Below are 21,829 nucleotides of genomic sequence, written 5' to 3'. Positions count from 1 at the left end.
TGGTGCTTCAGTGAGCGATCCCTCATGCACTGAGGAAAAGGAATATACAACGTAAAACAAATTAACAAATAGGTGTACTTTAAAAGCATTAGCATTATGGTATTACTTGAGAAGATGGGAAAATCCTAATAACCAAATAAACTTGAAAAAAAAACATAACAATTAAAACAAACTTGATAAAATGTAAGGATTGAAATAAAAGCGAGCATCATTCAAGGTTCTAGTCCCAGCAAGACACCATCCACATTACTCTAAGACTGATGTCTGTATCTTTAATACACAGTGCTTGCAGACAGTCACGCACTTTCTAGAGCACTAAAACGCACTTAAATTCTGTTGTTTGAGACCTTATTTCCAGCCCTAGCTTTGCAGCTGACTTGTTTTGCATTTGATTTACTAGGACGATATAAAGGATCCATTTTACAAGAACTCCATAAGCAATTTTAACCTTCCAAGGAAGACATGGTATGAAAAAGTGGCCAAGAGAACAGTAAAGAAAGGAGATAATCTCTTGAGACAAGCTTATTGGGGAAAAAAAAAAAATCTGACCCATAAATTTTACTTAATTTTGAGGGTAAAGATATGTTCTGTCATTTTAGCCAAAATAGTCCATGCTTTCTTTTATCCTTCATACCATACAATGATCGTCAATTTCCATTGTGAAGAAATCTCAGGTGTATTTCTATGGACATTATTCACATTAAGTTTCACTGCAATTGAGTCATGTAAACACTTGCAGAAGTGAGCAATTTCCACATGACTGTGGATAAAAGGCAATTTATAAACTAGCACTTTGGCTTCAAGTCCATATTGAATTTACATGACATGGTGAGTTGCTCAAAACAAACACAGAAATTTATGCAGGCGCCTATCAAAACACACGTGACATGTAGGTAAGATATTATAAGGCCTGTGGGTGAGCCTGGGTGCAACACCATTACAAAGATCAGATACCAATACCAAACCAAAAGATTCACAAAACAGTTTCCTTCTTCCAGGCACCTTTGAAATATATAGGACTACATCCATTTCTTTCTTTTTCCCCTTAGATCTCAAGTGAATTTGTGTGTTTAGCACTAGCCAACGTCATGACCAAGCAAAGCATCATACAAATACTAAGCATCCTTTTTCTGAGGATCTAATTTACAAAGACACCTTTACAAACAGTTAAAAAAAAGCTTCAGTTTATAAAATCACAAAAGATGTGGAAGTTTATATATTTATACTTGCAAAGGCAGAAGCTTTGAAACATCTGCTACATTAATCAGACACACAACCAACCAAACCAATTTTTTTAAGCATTAGCTTAAAAGAATACATCAAACTACATTTCTATTCCAGACTTCTTCATGGAGGTCGTCTTAACACCAACATCATTCCTACTGTTCTTAGACACCTAGACAATGAATTCCCACTAATTTGTGTCTGTGCTTTTTCTCAATGCTACAGGTGAAAAAAAAACAAAAAAACAACCCAACAACTTTTCCCTTTTCTGTCAGGTAGCTCCAGCTTACACACAGGTGCTTACCACAGCTGTGGCATCAAAGCACAATAAGCACATTCTCTCAGGTAATAGAGTAAAAATTATTTAGCATTTTAGAAAGTTCCGCCAGCAAACCACAGGAGGAATGCACTAATCAGAAGCAGTAAAATGCACTTTCAATGTTAACTAGGTATAAAAGCATTTCATAGACCATCACTTTGTCTACTTTTGACAGTCTCCATGTTCTTCAGAAATACTGCCCCACTTAAAGTATGTCATAACTCTGAGCTAAGTTTGGGGCAAATGTGACAAGGTGTATGTGTAGAAGCACATAAACTTAGAGAGTAAACCCAGGAAATTATGTTGATCTTCACGTGTGGCAGCAGCTTTCTGTATTACTATGCTGTAAAGTTGATTAATGGAGTAACTTCTTCCCTCTCTCACAGCTAATACAGCATACTGTGCCTCTTCATTTGGGCTGAGTCTTGTCCAGACTGTTGCAAATAGTGGAAATATTTAGGTAGGTATCACCTGTACAATATAGAAATTCTATCTCCTGCATCTTTCCCAGGCCTCTGCAGCCATGTTCACATGCTTGAAGTAGTATCTTCTCAAGAATACAAATGATCAACACGCAAAATTGTCTGATTAAGCTAGTGTGTGTACTGTATCTACGGCGAATGACTAATCCAATGAAATTCTGTTTGGACACAAGTGAATTTAGATAGAGATAACAGGAAGACTGAAATACAGTCATACTGCTCTGTACGTACAGCAGCATACTGTATATGCCTAGTACCTTTCATCACAGAGGTGCTGCTGCTCCAAATTGCTTTTTAAATGACATTTCAAGTCAATAGTGGAAGAGAAGAAACAGAAATACAAATTTATTAACTACCGAAGAACAACCAGTAGAACACTTAGTTTAAAGTAAAAAAGAGCCTAAAGCACTACAGGTTAGGATTTAAAAGAAATATTCTGATACTCTGCATTGAACCAGGACTAGTAGGAAAGATTTGCTGCTGACACACCCCCTCATAATTGAGAATTGTATGACCTTTCATAGTTTTCTAGAAATATTGGTTAGAATTTTATGGATTATGAAACAAGAGCTGAGTCCTTCTTGAGAGAAGCTGTGTAGTTCTGAAAAGCAAAATAATTTCCTTTTAAAATTTATAGGCCTGCTTTCTAGATAATAATTTCAGACTTCTATGTCAGCATATTAGGGAACAAAAAGAATAAAAGGAGGTAAGATTAGACATAGAAGTTCTTTCACCTCCATTTGCAAAAATTCCAGAAGATAGGATTCTCTCAACAATCTTCAGGCTCTTGCAAGCCACAACTTAGAGCTATAATGGCAAGAACATACATGTAGCCTCTCAGTATCTAGTTTCTACTTTAATACATTAAAATATTTTCTGTATTAGACTATATTTTAAAATACAACATATAGTACTCTGACAGATGGAGCTCTGGGGATGTTGGTGATAAACTCTAGCTTAGTATTTAGCACAATTTCTGAAATGTTACACCGATTACACACCTAAAAATCAGAACTCAAGAGAACACAGTGAGGATTGCTAGAGACTACGGAGTAGAAGTTTTACATTTAGCACAGTTTTGCAAAGCATAACATGGAATATCTTAATACAAGGAAGCAGTCAAGAACAAATTAGAAATACTCCAAAGGAAAGTTGGGTAGTTCTTTTGTCATAAAATACTTTCTCCCCTTGCCACAAGAAAAGATCCCTACTAACCGTTCTATCTGCAATACAGGCTATACAGAGCACACTGAAGTCAAACAAAAATTCTGTAGCTGATGTTTTATAGCAGTGCATTACACAGACTGGTATCTAACTTTTTCATGTCTTATGAAAACAGAGTGAGCAATGATGGTTACAAGTCAAGACAATGTACTTCAAATACACTCTTGAACCCAGAAAAGAAGAGATGGAAAAAAGTCTAATTTCATGTCACCACTCATTTAGAAATTGTTCTATTTTAGTATGTGATTAAGTAGCTACCTACACCTGAAATTGGGATTTTTCCATTTCTTCTATTATTTAAAATAGCTTTGGGCACTTATTTTAGAGTTGAGCACAAAATGGCCCAAGTTAAAATGAAATAGAATAGGATAGTTTGCTGGTTTATAAGTATTTATGGTTCCTAGTTTTAAAAGGATGCTCATGCAAATGGGGAATAGTAATCACACAGTGAACATGTCTTTTTTGAGGTATGAAATGAATGGTTTTGAATAAAATACAAATATTTACATTTAAGCTTTCACTGTTGCATGAAACACAAGAATTACTCTTCACATAAGTGTATTGGGTTTGACTGATCTGGAGTTAATTCTCACCAGAGCACCTCTCATGGTGCTGTGTTTTGCAGTGATGTAACTGAGTGTTGATAACACACCACTATTTTAGCTACTGCTGAGCCAAGCCCCAAGGCTGTGCTTTTCCAATCTTCCCCCTCCACCCAGTGGGCTGAGGGATTAGCAAAATAGAATAAAATCATAAAATCATAGAATCATAGAATCAAGAAGGTTGGGAGAGACCTCAAAGATCATCAAGTCCAACCTGTCACCCTACACCTCATGACTATCTAAACCATGGCACCAAGTGCCACGTCCAATACCCTCTTGAACACCTCCAGGGATGGTGACTCCACCACCTCCCTGGGCAGCCCATTCCAATGGCCAACCACTCTCTCTGTGAAGAACTTTCTCCTCACCTCCAGCCTAAACCTCTCCTGGCGCAGCTTGAGACTGTGTCCTCTTGTTCTGGTGCTGGTTACCTGGGAGAAGAGACCAAACCCCTCCTGGCTACAACCTCCCTTCAGGTAGTTGTAGACAGCAATGAGGTCTCCCCTGAGCCTCCTCTTCTCCAGGCTAAACAGTCCCAGCTCCCTCAGCCTCTCCTCATAGTGCTTGTGCTCAAGGCCTCTCACCAGCCTCGCTGCCCTTCTCTGGACATGCTCCAGCAATTCAACATCTTTCCTAAACTGAGGGGCCCAGAACTGGACACAGTACTCAAGGTGTGGCCTAACCAGTGCTGTGTACAGGGGTACAATGACCTCCCTGCTCCTGCTGGCCACACTATGCCTGATGCAGGCCAGGATGCCATTGGCTCTCTTGGCCACCTGGGCACACTGCTGGCACATGTTCAGGTGGCTGTCAACCAGTACCCCCAGGTCCCTTTCCACCTGTGGCTGCTCTCCAGGCACTCTGACCCCAGCCTGTAGTGCTGCTTGGGGTTGTTGTGGCCAAAGTGCAGCACCCGGCACTTGGATTTGTTGAATGCCATCCTGTTGGACTCTGCCCATCTGTCCAGCCTGTCAAGGTCCCTCTGCAGAGCCCTTCTACCTTCTAACAGATCAACATCTGCTCCCAGCTTGGTGTCATCTGCAAATTCACTGATGATGGACTCAATCCCCCAATCCAGATCATTGATAAAGATATTGAACAGGATGAGGCCTAGCACTGATCCCTGGGGGACACCACTAGTGACAGGCTGCCAGCTGGCAGTGGCACCATTCACCACCACTCTCTGGGCTTGGCCCTCCAGCCAGTTCCTAACCTAGCGCAGAGTGCTCCTGTCCAAGCCACAGGCTGACAGCTTGGCCAGGAGTTTGCTGTGGGGGACAGTGTCAAAGGCCTTGCTGAAGTTCAGGTAGACTACATCCACAGCCTTTCCCACGTCCACCAGTCTGGTCACCTGATCATAGAAGGAGATCAGGTTGGTGAGGCAGGACCTGCCCTTCCTAAATCCATGTTGGCTGGGCCTGATTCCTTGGCCATCCTTCAGGTGCGCAGTGATTGCCCCCAAGACAATCTGCTCCATGATTTTCCCTGGCACTGAGGTCAGGCTGACAGGCCTGTAGTTCCCAGGTTCTTCTGTCCGTCCCTTCTTGTGGTTGGGCGCCACACTGGCCAGTTTCCAGTCTTCTGGGACCTCTCCAGTGAGCCAGGACTGGTGGAAAATGATAGAGAGAGGCTTGGCCAGCTCATCTGCCAGCTCTTTCAGCACCCTAGGATGAATCCCATCAGGTCCCATGGACTTGTGAATATCCAAGTGACTCAACAAGTCTCAAACTAATTCCACATGGATTTCAGGAGTACAACACTGCTCCTTGACCCCATCAACCAGTTCAGGAGGCCAGTTATCCTGAAGTCCTCCTGCCTTACTGTTGAAAATGGAGGCAAAGAAGGTATTTAGAATCTCAGCCTTCTCCTCATCCTTAGTTACAATGTTACCCTCCATGTCCAATAAAGAGTGGAGGCTCCTCTTGCCCCTCTTTTTACCATTTAATATATTTATAAAAATGCCTTCTGTTATCCTTCACAGAAGCAGCCAGTTTAATTTCTAACTGTGCTTTTGCCTCTCTTTCTCCTACGTGATCTAACAACATCCTTAAACATATCACCAGTTGCCTCCCCCCCTTTCCAAAGGCGATAAACCCTCTTTTTTTCCCTTAAATCCTTCAGGAGCTGCTTGCTCATCCAGGCCAGTTGTCTTCCCCACCCAAACAAATCAAAGAGGTATTCCATACCATATGGCATCAGCTCAGATATAAAAGCTGAGAGAAAGAAGGAAGTAGTGTGAGCATTCATTAATGGCTCCTCTCAAGCAACCACTACACATTTCCTGGTAAGTGACCAAACACCGTCTCCTGATGGGAAGCGGAGAATAACATCTTCATTTGCTCTTGCTTCCACACACAGCCTTTGCTTTTCATCTTATTAAATTTTTTCTATCTGCTGTATTTTCCCTCTCCCCTCGATAGAGTGGCTTTGGTAGACATCTGCCCCCATCCAGAACCAAACCATGACAGTAAGAACTAAAGAATTCCAAGAAAATTAAACTAACAATGTAGGCAGCATAGTAACAAAGATCTGAATGCACCATAGCATGGAAAAATGCAAGAGCAGAAGAGACTGCAAATGTCAAGGCAAACTCACACAACAATGCAGTAATGCAGTATATCTAGTGATAGATTTCAATCTCTTTTTAGTTCCACTTGACAGTTTCCATTTCTTTGTTTTGACTTTTCTGTGTTTTGATTTATTTTGTTTCAGTCTTTAAACACCTAACAGATGTTTTCCCTTACTCTAAACCTGGCACTTTGAGGACTTTTGGTTGCACAGTTACAAGGTCATGATAAAAGGGCAAGGGTTTGTCTGTATTATAATAAGCTGTAGCTGTCAACTACATAACCAAAATTGAAAATATGTAAGTTTACATGCATTCACCTCAAGAGTTAAATTCATTTTGCATCACCTTTATTGGTAATATCTAATGTCTCTCTTTTTTTTTTAAGCCTGTTACTAGTTTACATACAGATAAAAAACTGCTTCTATAATCAAGCTGGCATACAATAATCTCATAAAACCTTCTCATCGAAAAAGCATACTAGCCAAAACCAAGAACAATTCAGAGTAGCGTTTCAATTCTGATGTACTGCTATCTGAAAGTTTCTTAGCAGAATCTAACATGAGTGCCTAACTAGTTGGTAACTTGGCTAATTTTAGAGTCAACCCTTCTTACTACATGAAATCAGGATAACTTGTTTCACAGTACTTTCATGCAAAAAAAAAAAAAAGTCAGTAACACAAAGCAGGCTGAAAGAACATCTTCATTATTCAAGAACTGGGTTACAAAGTAACTGCTTAATATGGTTGCTAATGAGACATTAACCACTGACTGAAGATATATCTGGTCTAAATCCAGTAGTAGTGAATCACACAAACTGTAACAGTAGCAAATTCTCCCATCAGGATTGCTAAGCAACTTGAGCTTGCAAAATAAAACAATAGACAAGGAGGTGAAAATAAGAAACAAAAAATGTTGATTTCTATATATAGAAGTAGTAAAGCTACTAAGAGATTATTCATCAAATCTCTTTAAAGAATGCTGAAAAACTGGAGAAAGAATAAAAAAAAAAGCCATGGGATGAGTTAAGGACAGGAAAAAATGTCTTACTGTGACAGACAAAGTCATCAGTGGGTACAGCTTAACAAAAAGGCAGAAAGGACTCAAAATTAGTAGCTGAAGTAAGAAGAAACACAGCATACTGCAGTAAACTTCAGAAAAAGGTTACAAGCTGAACACAGAGAAATTCAAATGTAAAACTGGATGAGGTACCACTAGAGATAGGGTATCTAATTACTGGAGAAGATTACACTCACTGACTAAATATGAACCCAAACTACACACTGGAATGTCTTTCCTATTCAGTTGTAGTCAAATAGTGAATACAACACAGTGGTAACCAGCAGCAAATTATGGCATAAAACACAGTTTATCTAACGATCTCCTTTACCTTAAAACACTATTAACAGAATACATGAATATGCTATGTGAAGATAGCTGCAGTTCTTTAGATATAGTGAAGTTAGAAGCCAGATGCAAAGACTCAAAACCAAGTTAGTTTCCTGTTACTAAACTGAAAAGAAAGTAGACAAGCTGTATTGTTGGACAAGGCCTGATAGTAAGAGTTATACGTGGTTTTAGAGGATGCTAGTAGGATGAGATACATAATTGATATCTTGGAAACAGTAATTATTGTGAAGAAAGAATATCACAGTTCAATACAGAAACAGATAAACTTCACATTCCAAAGTGAAGACCTAGCACTCAGTGTATGGCATTCACATCACATTGTCATGACTTACAAACACTCACAAACGAAGTATAAAAGTGGCTTCCTGAAGACAAAATTACATCTTTGTGTGTGTGAGTGTAATAAAAACAGAAAGATCACAGAAGCATTGAAGTCAGCAGGAACCTCTGACTCGAATCTCTGCTCTAGCCTCATACTCAATCAGACCAAAGTGAAGCTAACTGGACCATCTCTGGATCATCACTGTCTTAACAATGCCCAATTTTTACTTCATGGACTGAACTGCACTTGAGCATGCTTGCTTAGCATTATCAACTATTTTCATTGCTATTGTGCAGATATCTGTAAGCAAACTAGTTATTTCAGCTTGTCTTTGAATAAAGAAAACAGAAGTCAAATACAGTTTTGAAAGTGTTACTTCTGGTTTGAGGATGTAAGTAATTTCTTTTATATGCACAGTACATGTCTCAAGCCTCATGGTATGATTTACTTAACTCAGCACAAGCAACATACATGTAAGAAAAAAATAATACAAAGGAGTGGCAATATAGCTACTATTAGTAAGAATCATAACTGATAGTAACTACTACTATTACTACTCATTTCTTTATGACAGTGAGTGACGGCTTATAAAAGAAATGCAATAGATAGGATTATTAGGATAAAAATATACAACAGGAAATACAAAAACAGAGTTAAATTCACATGATACTAACTACTATAAAGTCTAATTTTCTTTCTAAGTAGTTTAGCTATTCTAAAGACTTATTTCATATTGCTATTTGAGAGCTGATCCGATATAAGGACAAAACTGATTTTTTTGACTGTACAATGAAAACCTGTACAGTCAACTGCACCCTTCCTGGATCCAGCATTTCTTGTAAACAAGCACTGAAAATTCTAACAGGCTGGTAACCAGAAATGTGTAGCACCCGACCTCCACCTACAGGATGAAGACAAATCACAGTATCACAGTACATTAGAGTTTGGAAGGGACCTCTGGAGATCATTGAGTCCAACCCCCCTGCCAAAGCAGGATCACTTAGGGTAGTCCACTAAGGAATTCATCCAGGTGGGTTTTGAAAGTCTTCAGAAAAGGAGACTCCACAACCTCTCCAGGCAGCCTATTCCAATGCTCCATCACCCTCACTCTAAAGCAGTTTCTCCTCATGTTGAGGTGAAATCTTCTATGTTCATGCTTGTACCCTTTGTCTCCTGTGTTATTGCACACTACCAAAAAGAGCACGGCCCCCTCCACTTGACACCCACCCCTCAGATATTCATAGACATTGATGAGATCCTCTCTCAGTCTTCTTAAGACTAAACATCCCCAGGTCTCTCAGTCTCTTTTTACAGGGGAGGTTCTCAAGTCCCCTAGTCGTCCTTGTGGCTCTCCATTGGATTCTATCCATCAGGTTCCTGTCTCTTGAACTGGGGAGCCCAAAAGTGGACACAGTATTCCAGGTGTGGTCTCACCAGGGCAGAGCAAAGAGGGAGAAGAACCTCCCTAGACCTGCTGGACACAATTTTCTTCATGCACCCCAGGATACCATTTGTTCTCTTGGCCACAAGGGCACATTGTTGTCCCATGGAGAACTTTGTGTCCACTAGGACTCCAAGGTCTTTCTCTATGGAGCTGAGAAACCCTTTTTTTTTTTATTTATGAAAGTAGTAGAATATTGCTTATTCTGAAGACTTCAGATGATCATCTCAAGCCATTGCTATTAATAAACTCAATGTAATGCTGATAAATTTGATTGCTACTGCAATCACGCTAAAACTTCTATCAGTATAGACACCTTCATGTAAACAGCTGTTCTATACTTTGAAGTTTACGTTTAAGCTTTCTAATGAAAAAAACTCCAGACCTGCAGAACTTCTCTAACATCCTTCCAGAAAGAGTGGGATGTTAAGGTTTCCTATCTAACATAAAAATCACAAAACATCTCAAACTATTTTTAAAACACACACAAAATTTCAAATGCAAAACTGAAATTACTAAAATGAACTTTTCCATCTGAGGACTCCAACTATGATTGCATTTAGAAGTGGTATTGGATCTCAGTAGCTTGAGTTTGAGAAGGTGTCTACTATTTGCACACAGTTTCTCTGAAACAGTTGTGCAAAATTCTGACTTTACAAATGGATTTGTTTTAAAAGAAACAGGACTGTTACAAATGAATGCAGATTTATAGAAAAACTCATACACATTAGAGGATAGTACTCAAAAAAATATATTTCAGAAGTTCAGTCATTCTATTAGCATATTTAAATATCTGAAGAGATGAACAATTGTAATAGATATCAGATGTTTCTTGGTCCTCTGGTATGTTAGTACACATCAGGCTATGTTGGTGGATCCAACTATGTTTTTTAAATATTTGCTGCTCTGATAAACACACTCTTGGACTACAGTGGGTGGTGAACTCCCATGAAAATATTATCAATCATTTCCAGTACACTTACAAAAACGTCACTAGTACAGACAATGAAACTCAATAATGTTTATCTTACTTTATCTCATCAGACCTCAAAGTTAGTAACATTTTATTTGTAACAAACAATACCATGCCTTTGATTTTCATGCTACAGGATGCCAGACAACTATCTGGAAAACATTAAGTCCAGGAATTCATGTTACTTGTGGCACTAAGCAATGTCTTCAATGGTGATGCTTCCCAGCTGCTAAAAACGTGCCCAAACCCTCCTACCAGTCTAAAAGCACTGCCTGCTTCTAAACATATACACCACACAATGTTAAAAATACTGCTCTATGTGAAATGGTCAGTACTTGCTTTTAAAATCATAGCAAATACTTTCAGTAAAAGCAATCCATGTCCATGAAGTTGTAAAAGTCAGGGTGTGATTTCCCTTGTCTCTTAGTTATTTTGATTTACAATTAAGATACTGACTCTGCCTACCATAACAGCCCCTTCTTCAAGAAAATATAACTCTTTGTTTTTAGGAGGTACATATAGTCACACAAAACTAGAATAACCCATAAGTCAGATAGGTGATGGCTGCAAAACACCAAGTGATTGTTTCAGTTACTCATTTTTTCCAAATAAAATTCCAGTATGTATTGCATCTCCAAGTGTATTATAATTACTACAAACGCACGTGTCTTGTCCTAAAGCCTTTACTTCCCAGTTGTTAATAGGGATGATAACTGATATGGAACTTGGAAGTTTAGTGACTATCATGTATTCTTTTGTCACTGAGAGACTGTCCTGGATTCTTGTTGGCAATATGCCTTTATAATTACATATAAAACCGTACCTGCAGTAGGGGTAAACAGAGAAAAGAGAGAGAAATAAGAAGGAAGACGAAAGAAAGAAAGAACAGGAGGAACGGTTCTGTTTAGAAGAAACTCTGATGGGGGAGAATCTAAGAGAGCCACTACATATGCAGAGTTTAGTACAAAGCCTGAATAATTTCATCAGGTAGTTATTTATGTCAGCTGTGCAGCGTTAAAGTACAAAAGTACAACTAAGTAAAGTACAATTACCTTTGCTTCCTCACACTACACCCCAGAAGTTTTACTTAGGTAAATTTACACACTGAACTTGCAAAGATTCAGTTGTTCAGTAACATCTGGAGGCCATGTTTATTGAAATATGGGACATTAATTTGCCTGCAGGTCCACTACACATCACTTGTATACATGAATGCTTGTATGCAATTTATATTGCATAGAAACTTACTCTGCAGAAACTGCCAAACCAACTCTGGAAGAAAGACTGCCAAGACACAAGGCTCAAAGAAATCAAATTAACTCACTAAAAATTAAGTGCTAATCAGTACTTGAAGGTTGGCACAGCTATATTACATATATTATGTATTACTACAGCTATATTACATATTTAACATGACTGGAAACCATACTTTTATGAATGTAAAGAGCTGAATACTGCTATAAAAATGCTGAATACAGTGTTACACTACTAAACACAGATATATTCTAAGAACAACCCTAGATTGTATTTAAAACCTGTGTACCAATTTCAGCGTTAAAAACAGATACACTGCAAGAATGACTACTATGTTTAATCAGACTTTACGGATGACTAGGAAGCCTTCATTTGAAGTCTCAGTAGTGGAAGAATACCGTGTGTTATTACGGATAAAGCAACTATGAAATTCAATCTTGTAATTGTGTATAAAGTAACACATGATAAATAAATACTTTTCATTTATAACTTACCTGGGGAAAGTAAAGCTGCCATACAAAGTATCAATAAGTAACAGTGTAAGAAAATACCAAAGCTTCATTGTTTGACTCAACTGCAAATAAAACTAAGCAATGGACAATTTTATCTTCCACTGTCTGTGGCAGACAAGAGCAATTAATTTTAATGTAATATTACCAATGTAGTTAACTGTAAAACTGGAACGGAACAGAAAATCTAAGTGTAAACAAGATGAAGGAATCAAAATCATGACTTCTACCTGCGACTAGTTGTTTTCTTCTCTGACTTAGTTTCTTCATCTTGAAGTTGCTGTTTAGCATCTTCACTTGTTTCAATTTTCAACTTCTTGGCAATGCGTTCTTTTATTTGAAATCTCTCATTGCTAGGAGCTTCACCTTCTACACTATCAGCATCTTCATCATGATCTTCTTCCTTTATTGATTTGAAATTATAAAACTCCTTTAGCTTTCCACACAAATTACATGATTTTGGAATGGCTTAATAAAATAAAAAGTGTATATTCCAGCCTCACATGCATGTAAAACACTTAACAGCAAAGTGGTATTCGGTCATTGTTCATGAATCCAAAATTTGATCAAGAAAATACTGGGGTTTTTATTAATTTTATTTTTCTAGTAAAGGAATACTTATTAAGACCTTCCTGCCACAGGCCTGTATTACAGTAACATGTTTGCCCATCAGCCTCTGTGAAGCAATTTATAAACTGATCAAAACAGGCTGTGAAAACCTGTGAAATCAATCATTTCTGTGAAGTCTCCTTACCAACCAATATATTTTTTACACATTTCCACTGAGAATGGGCTATATGACAACTCAGGAGGGAAACCACTGTTCAACTGGATGATGATGTTCCCTTTGTAACAAGAAATGCAAAACTGCCTCCCGTCAGCTGTGCTAGTTTTGGTACTTTTATTAGCTGTGTGGAGTTGCCCTACTCCTATTTTTGCTCTGGAAATAAAAAAAAGTGGGAAAAGGTTTTGTGTCAGAATAATGAAAGGCTACTGACCTTGAGGACTGCAGTAAGAGAAACAGGATGATATTCAATAGCATGAACAGTAAGATTAGGTGCTTCAGGAATAATAACAAAAAAGTTTCTCTTACATGCTAGGGAATTGTTATTTAAGGGAGGCAGGGAGACCTGTAAGAATTATTTGCTTGTAGGATGGCTTATAAAATTACCAATGTGTTGAACCCATGTGAATGCAGAAGTGATCCCATGATGTACTTAATCCAAGCAAGAGGCTAAAATACTAGTACCACTTTACAAGCCTCAGTTAACTGCTTAAAATGCTAGACTACAGCTAAAACTTTTCAATGAAATGAAGTCTAAAGAAAGCACCTGCATGGGAAAAAAATCCTCCCTATTTCCTTCTTCATGACATTATCATAACAGCATTCAAAATAATTAGGCTGAAAAATAAAACATTTAAATCAATATAACTAGCACATCCCTGTTCTATATTCCCCAAACCCATTTCACTTAACAAAGAGCTATTTGGACATCTGAAAAATTATAAATTAAATATCATTCTCAGAACCCTTCTGACACTTAAACGCTCCTGCACATCAGAACTACAAAGGAGAAGTGGAACCTGAACTCATACTACCAATGCCCTGTGGAAAGATCAATAGGAAACAGGGTGGAAGTAGACTGCAGATTATGTCTCTCCTTCACTTCAACAGTGCGTCAACTAACAGTGCAGTACCTGTGCATTGTGGATAGATTTGGAAAACAGCACTTTTCAGGATTCAGTTTGGGGAACAGGAGATTACATCCTTACTGAAACGTTACATCCTTGTCTCAAAAGCCACCAAAAGAGGTACCCCCATGGTCTATGGCTGAAGGCAAAGACATACTCCAGCTAACAATCTTACTATGCACCACGTGTGACAATCTCATTGTAACGAAAATAATCTTGCCTGGCTGGATGTTACTCCATGGTTATTCAGATTTCCTGTCTTTCAGGCATGATGGTCTTCATCAACACTATCTAAGGGATAAAGGCTTACTGAAATTTTATTTCCTTAAAGAAATCTTTCCAACAGGACTCTCACTCACACTCAGATTTTCCCTCAGGGGAGTTGCATCATTATTCTTGTCAAACAAAATGTTAACTTTAAAATTTTTTTTTTCAGAAGGAATTTCAGGGCTTTTATTAATGGTTTATCACAATGGTACATAACCTCCCATATACCTAGTGTACTGATTGAAGTATCTAGTAAGCAATTTTTATAAAATGCAACATGTAATACACAGTATTAACTCCATCCTGTTGGGAATGTTCATGGACAAAGCTTAGAACTCTGAAAGGGCCTTCAGCCTTTTGCTGAAAAAAAAAACTTCAGTAAAATCTTTCCCTTTGAGAAAATCTAGTTCACACTTATTAAAAAAAAAATGTTACTTACTTCACTCAAATACTTTTCTTCACTTGCTGCTTCACTAAAAGAAGAAAATAACCATAATTACTTCCAAGTATGAGAGGAGATTTAAAGTGTTATTTAAAAACCACAGTTCTTTACAAATACTGAAAAGCTGCTTGAAATTTATATAATTCTCACATTGACCTTCAAAATATCACTTAGTAGTATTTTCTATCATTTGATTGTCATAATCCTCTCTAATTGGAAATGTTGGAAAACACAGGACAAAAACAGAGACTTCTGCATCATATCTTGAGTTATCCAGGCAAACCGCTAAAGATTACAGTTAAAAGAAAAAAAACCCAAACAACAAAATTCCCTTAAGATGAATGGTTTTGATTTCATGTACCAAACAACTTTCAGCATTTCATTGACAATGGCTGAAGAACTGCAGAAGCATCTAAATGATGAGACAACAAAATGATAGGTGAAACCTGAAGTAGATAAAAGTAAAACTATGCACATGAGAAAAGGAGGCCCACATACTGGAACAAGGAGCTCTGAACTGACCATCACTGATCAGATAACCCTGCTGGGACCAGTGCTGTTTTAATATCTTCACCAACGACACCGGCGGTGGGATCAAGTGTACCCTCCTCACATCTGCAGATGATACCATGCTTAGTGGTGCTGCTAACAAGCCTGAGGGACAAGATGTCATTCAGAGGGACTTGAACAAACTTAAGAGGAGGGCATGTGAACCTCAGGAGGTTCCTAAGCGCAAGGTCCTATTGTGCAACTCCCAGTATCGATACTGGCTGAAGGATGAATGGATTGAGAGCAGCCCCACCAAGAGGGACGAGCAGGTACTGATGGATGAAAAACTGGACACGAGCTGGCAATGAGCACTCACAGCCAAGAAAGCCACCCATATCTTTGCCTGCCTCAAAAGAAGTATGGCCAGAGGGTCGAAGGTGGTGTTTCTACCCCTCTGCTCCACTCTGGTAAGACCTCACCTGGAGTACTACATGCAACTCTGTAGTCCTCTGTACAGGAAAGACATAGACCCATTGGAGCAGCTCAAAAGGAGGGCCACAAAAACAATCTGAGGGATGGAACAGCTCTCTTCTGAGTAAATGCTAAAAGAATTGGGGTTGTTCAGCCTGGATAAAATTTTTGGGACACCTTATTGTGGCATTTCAGCACTTAAAAGTAGATTACAGGAAAGAAAAGGACAGACTTCCTAGCAGGGCCTGTAGTGTTGAGACAAGGAGTAACGGCTTTAACTAAAAGAGGTAGATTCAGACTAGATATAAAGATGACATTTTTTTTTTTACAGTGAGGGTGAAGAAATGCTGGAACAGGTTGCCCAGAGAGATGGTAGGTGCCCCATCCCTGGAAATATTCAAGATCAGGATGGTCAAGCCATCCTGAAGCTGAAGACGTCCCTGCTCATTGCAAGGCACTGGACTAGATCACCTTAGGAAGTCACTTCCATCCCAAATTATTCTAGCAAATCCTTAGGAGTTGACATATGTTGATGGAATTGTCTCAGCTCAATACTCAACACTGGTTAAAAAAGCAAATCAGAAATGTAAGTATTAAGAGATGGAAAACAAAACAGAGACCAACTTTATGCCAGCATACATATTTATGACTCAATTTTTACTAAGTTGTTTAGATTAAAAAAAAAAAAAAAAAAAAAAAGGTGTTTTGGAACAAAATCAGAGTTGGGAAGAGCAACAAGAATAACCACTTGTGAGACAAAAAGTTGAGTAGCCTTTAAAAGTTTAGGCTTGAAAATAGATGGCCTAAGAAGAGATTGCGGTAGAGAAATGTACAAAGGGACTGACTCACTATCTCTTCCAGCCTAAGAGTCAGAATTTATCAAACTATGCCAGTAGCAGCCAGGTTCAGAATCTGGCCACTGCTGGTGACAGGACACTGGATTAGAGAAACATTTGGTCTGATACAGCAGTATTATTCTTAATTTCTTAAAGAGTAACAGACAAATGTGCTAATTGGGTATAACATCCTGAAAGTAGATCTATTTTGGTAATTGGAAGTCATATTTACCTTTTGACAGCAGGAACTGAGCTTAGATGTGGATCATCCTTCAGTAGATCATGACTACTTTTACTTTTTCCTTTCATGCTCTGTTTCAAAAAAAAAAAAAGTTGTTATAAATTTCAGTGTTTGACAGAACACATAGTGAAAAAGTATAAGAAAAAAATAACTTGTTTCTTGTCAATTTTAACCTAACCAACAAGCATAAACACTTTTAATAGTGGAAGAATAGGGAAGGCATTCCAGAAAGAGCAGCATTAAGCTGCCCCCATGGATTTAAAAAGTATTTTTACAATAGCAATGCACCTACTTTTAAGGAGAGAGAGGAAAAAAGGAAAAAAAATACTGAAGAGATTGCTTAATCTTCACAATTATTACACATCATAAAGATACATGGTCTAGCATATATATACTTGAGCCACTGAAAAGGTAAAATGATTTTCCAATAGTGACATAAGAAATAACTATCATGTGCAATGCCGTACTTATCAATTAGTAGGACACTAATTAGGCTCCTGAGAAAAAAAAAAGCAACCAAACAAATTTACAAACTGCAATACATCAACCTGCAATGCAACTATGCAGGAATCCTCTACTGAAGCAAGCAGTCAAATAAACATAACTATGTAAAATCCTCAGACAGAAAGACTGTAGTAAGAAAGCATTCAGCATGCTAATCTGAAAAGTACGTCTACATTTTAGACTGAAATCAGACTAAGAATATCTGTTACAGAAATGGTCTGTGTTGTGACCTGAATGTCTCAAATTCAGCTGCATTTTATAAACCTTTCAGAAAGACAGCAGTTGTGTGGATAACAAAATTTACTCATTCAAACACAATTTCAAATTTTTTATTATGTAGAAAAAAAGACTAACACATCCAGCAATATTAAAAATTGCTTCCTTCAACATGTAATTTGTGTGTGGGAGCCAGATGTAACATACAACGAGTATCACCATTGTAAACTGCTCCAAGCAGAGACAACTAAATGAGTGGTTTGAACACCAAATGCTCCAGTTAAAACGCTAATCAGCAACCAAAGGTGGCCCCATCATCAGGTCCCTGAGTTCACTATTAGCCTTTAGTGGCCTTGAGGAGTTTTATGTGGAGCACCTCTGACCACATGCAGCATTTCAGATCAGGTCTGAGAACCCACTCACTGCATAACATATGTCAGAGGTGTACCTGTGTCTAACCCTGTCTTCTGGACGGGCCTGTTGCACTCACATTATAGACTTGTCTCCAGCCCAGTCCTGGGTTCCATCTCCTGCAGCTCCTGACTGGACTCTATGGATAGGTCTTACTTATTGCTTGTGTGTCCAGACCTGTTGATGCATCCTGCTACTAGCAACCAATTTTGCCTGCTGCATCTATACTCTGTTGGATTATGTCCCTGTTGGCGAATGCACTGTCTGTGTTGGAATTACTCTTGTCTCACACTCACTCAATGCAGCCGTTCTGCTCTCGTTACGCCTTGACAAAAATGTCACTCACCCTGCCTTCTATACCTCCTGGGGTACACAGATTTTTTCCATGATTCATACTCCCTGTAACACAATCATTTAGAGGTTCTCCTGATACAGAATTTGACCTGTAGCATTTAAAAGACACCAATGTCCCCAATCCCTTGTTTAATCTCCTTTTGAAACTATTTTGTCTTCTCATTTTAATTATGTTCTGCAGCATAAATGTCCACAACTGAAGTTACAAGAGGGCAAAAGACTTTGTCTATTTATTTGCCCATTTATTTTTGTGCCTCAGCTTTCATACTGTAAGAATCAGGGAATAATTATTCTTATCTTTCCCTCCCTCCCTCCTTTTATAGATTTTAAAGTTATTATGATCATATCCCCAGTTATCCTTCTTGCCTTTCCTTGCCTCTTTAACAAGAGTCTGGTGGTATATTACAGCAAAAATGAAACATGTAACATACTCCCTCACTGAATCTAAGTGTAGTGGAAGCTGAACATGTCCAGAAGAGAAAGTTGTTTATAATGGGGAAGATGTAGAAAAGCCTTAGGGAGGTGTCATATTTGGCACTTGCTTGGTTAATATAATGCGACTAAGACAAGAATTCTTATTTTTCACATGTAGATGTGAAACCATTAAATACCATAAAAATTTCATCCTGCAGATCATTTTTTCATTTACTCTTTAGATAATTTTAGCCTCTGCTTCACTGCACTAAATATTAATAGAAAATGTTCCCTTTTGCCAGATCTGTTAAAGGAATACTCAGCTACTGTCAGTCTCAGTCCTTAAAAGGATCCACTTCTTAATGCTGTAACAAGAAAAAAAAAAGTTCACACATGCAGAAGCAACTATAAATTTCAAAGAAAACCATTATTAACTCTGACCTTCAATTTTTCATATCAAAACCAGAATGTTGGTGCTTAAGTTCAATTACTTCAATGTAATAGGGTGTAATAGATTCAGATAATATCCAGAACTATAGAGAAACTGATCTAGGCATATTAGAAACAAGCGATAAGGTTTGAGGAAAAAAAAAAAAGGTTTAATTCTGTTGTAAAGAATGAATAGAAATTCTTCATTAATAAACAGTTGATTTGGTTGTTTCCCCAGCTACATTTAGTCCAGAATTTGGTCTGAGAAACATGTAGATGAGATTTTAAGTCTGATTTGAAGACAGCATTACAAAACTGAAACTGGGCTTGTCAAGAAAGAAAAATTCCATTTAGATTATTATAAACTGAAAAGCAAGTACTCTGCATGGGAGAGAAAAACAAAACATCAAAGCAATTGAGCTAAATGCAGCCCTGTCACTACAAGACCTTGTAAAAAGTCTCTCTCCAGCTGTCCTGTAGCCCCCTTCAGGTACTGAAAGGCTGCTCTAAGGTCCCTCCTGAGCCTTCTCTTCTCCAGGCTGAACAGCCCCAACTCTCTCAGCCTGCCCCCATACGGGAGGTGTTCCTTCGTTGTGTGCATGCATGCACGACATTGAAATGTTTGCCAAACGTCAGTGCCTCTTATCAATTCATTTTAGGAACTCATTAAATTGAAGGGTTTTTATCCCTTAATTGATGTTATTCCAACAGTGAGCTGTAATGATATTAAAAACTTAGCTAACCAAGACACTGCAGCACAAAGCCATTGGAAATAGAGTGGAGAAAAGGAAAGGGAACGAAAGAGATGGATCACAGGAGGTTTCAGTCGAGCTTAAGGAGAAACTTCTTTACTTTGAGGGTAATGAAGCACTGGAACAGGCTGCCCAGGGAGGTTGTGGAGTCTCCTTTTCTAGAGATTTTCAAAACCCTCCTGGACATATTCCTGTGCAAGCTGATCAAGGTGTACCTGCATTAGCAGGGGGCTTGGACAAAATGATCTCCAGAGGTCTCTTTGTACTCCTACCATTGTACCATTCTATGAGCATGTTAAGGTAAACAACTATGGTTAGCCTGACTGCTGCAGTGAAACAGGAAAGAAAAATAGTCGAAACTACTGTTGCTATAAACCCCTACTATCACTCTGACTGATACATCTCACTGTGAATGAACAGCATTCACAGTTGTCTTCTATATTTTAACTAAATCCTAACAACCATTTTTTCCACTTATTTGGTACAGAATTCAGTACCGCACAGTCTGCTCACTATCTGAAGCATGTAGGTACCTGAACTGTACAAATAAGTAGGAAAGCCCAAGGCTCTCAGAGGAATACTTTGGTCAGCAGTAGAAATAAGAATGACAACTTGTGGCAAAGTCAGGCAAGGAAACATTAGATTGAAGACTTACTGTGTAGCCCTCATTGTGTGACAATTCACAACATTGCAGTATGGTAATGCACCATTTTCCACTCAGTAATCCCGATTCATTTTGCACACAGAAAGGACATACATAAGAAAATGGAGCTAAGAATGCATTGGCAGTGAACAAATTGATCTATTTCAAATCTCAAGTATTTTGTCATCAAATCACACTCCTATAGTTTAGGAGGTAAATAAAGTACCTGTCATTTCCATGAATTTTAAACAGAATACATAGATCTGGCTATTAAACTTATGCTTATGGAAATGTAAAAGCATCAGAGACTAAGTGAAGGCACTTATAAAGCTAGAAAAGCCAAAACCCTGTTTTTTTTCAGTATGTTAAAATAGTAAAACCACAAAAACTGAAGTAATTTCTAGTATTATTGTTCAAAACTCAGATACAAGAATAAGATTAAGAACTTCAAAGCTTTTCATAAATATACACACAAGGTACTTTACAGTTGAAAAGAAAAACAGGGATAATTTTGTACAATACCTGACTAACTCTACTGACTTCCTCCTCTTCTTCTTCGGCTTCTTCCCCAAAGGACAGAAGGTTAAAATTTCTTTAAGAGACAAAATACATTTTGTAGTAAAACTATAAAGATTGTCTTATTAACATTCTATGAACTTTAAAGCATACTACTTCCAACTTTTTGTCCTACTAAATGTACCAATTCCAAAAAACTGCAAGGCGTTGTTTTGCAATAAACCATGAATATTTAGAGAAGCATGTTCTATTCTACTTCTGAGCCAAAACTATCAGGATAGCTAACTATCATTCAGAAAACAGTAAGATGGAATTTAAGAAATTATGCCTTGATTAACTTTCACAGACTCTTAAATGCTGACAGCTTTGACAATAAAGCAGTTGTATTTTCTTCAGGTTGTTTGGGGTTTGTTTGTTTGGTTTTTTTGGTTTGGGTTTTTTTTGTTGTTTTTTTTCCCATAGAGAGCCACATACTAAGTACCAAACAAAAATTTCAAGATATGATGGCTCAGAAAGGCATCAAATGCACTCATTCACAGAATGTAACTAAAAGAAATAATGATCTTCAAATTTTTATTTTCAAAATTAATTATTTGCACTATGTTGGAACAAGTCAGCACATGTTGTATTTCTGTTCAACAGAACTGACAGCACACACGCTTTAGATTTCCTATTACTTTTCAGTGCATGTTTATGACTACCGAATTTCATTCACAGAAAGTGAAATTTTCCATGTTCCAATGCGTTCTGCTAAGCGTTTAGTGGAAAAGAAGTGGCAGCTGATAAAGTTCAAAAAACCTCAAACTACTAAGCTATGACCTAGTTA

The 21,829-nt window shown here is 38.0% G+C and overlaps 1 protein-coding gene across 3 annotated transcripts in view; it reads right to left on the bottom strand.

The window, feature by feature from the left end:
- CWC27 (CWC27 spliceosome associated cyclophilin) overlaps nucleotides 1-21,829 on the bottom strand; it is a 125,167-nt gene that overhangs the window by 96,928 nt on the left and 6,410 nt on the right. The window contains exons 7-11 of one of the 3 annotated variants that reach the window (XM_054397427.1): nucleotides 21,010-21,079; nucleotides 16,756-16,835; nucleotides 14,725-14,758; nucleotides 14,111-14,113; nucleotides 12,557-12,729 (exon numbers count right to left, since the gene is read on the bottom strand). In XM_054397427.1, the coding sequence (XP_054253402.1) occupies nucleotides 12,557-12,729; nucleotides 14,111-14,113; nucleotides 14,725-14,758; nucleotides 16,756-16,835; nucleotides 21,010-21,079 (360 nt within the window). Of the gene's footprint in view, nucleotides 1-12,556; nucleotides 12,763-14,110; nucleotides 14,114-14,724; nucleotides 14,759-15,714; nucleotides 15,716-16,755; nucleotides 16,836-21,009; nucleotides 21,080-21,829 lie in introns of all 3 variants that reach the window. The other 2 variants (XM_054397428.1, XM_054397426.1) reach the window with 2 other exon arrangements.

This window comes from Indicator indicator, chromosome Z (genome assembly GCF_027791375.1).
Source record: "Indicator indicator isolate 239-I01 chromosome Z, UM_Iind_1.1, whole genome shotgun sequence".
Lineage (NCBI taxonomy): Eukaryota > Metazoa > Chordata > Aves > Piciformes > Indicatoridae > Indicator > Indicator indicator.
The sequence above is the reverse complement of the archived record's forward strand: the minus strand, read 5'-3'. Positions and strand labels throughout refer to the sequence as shown.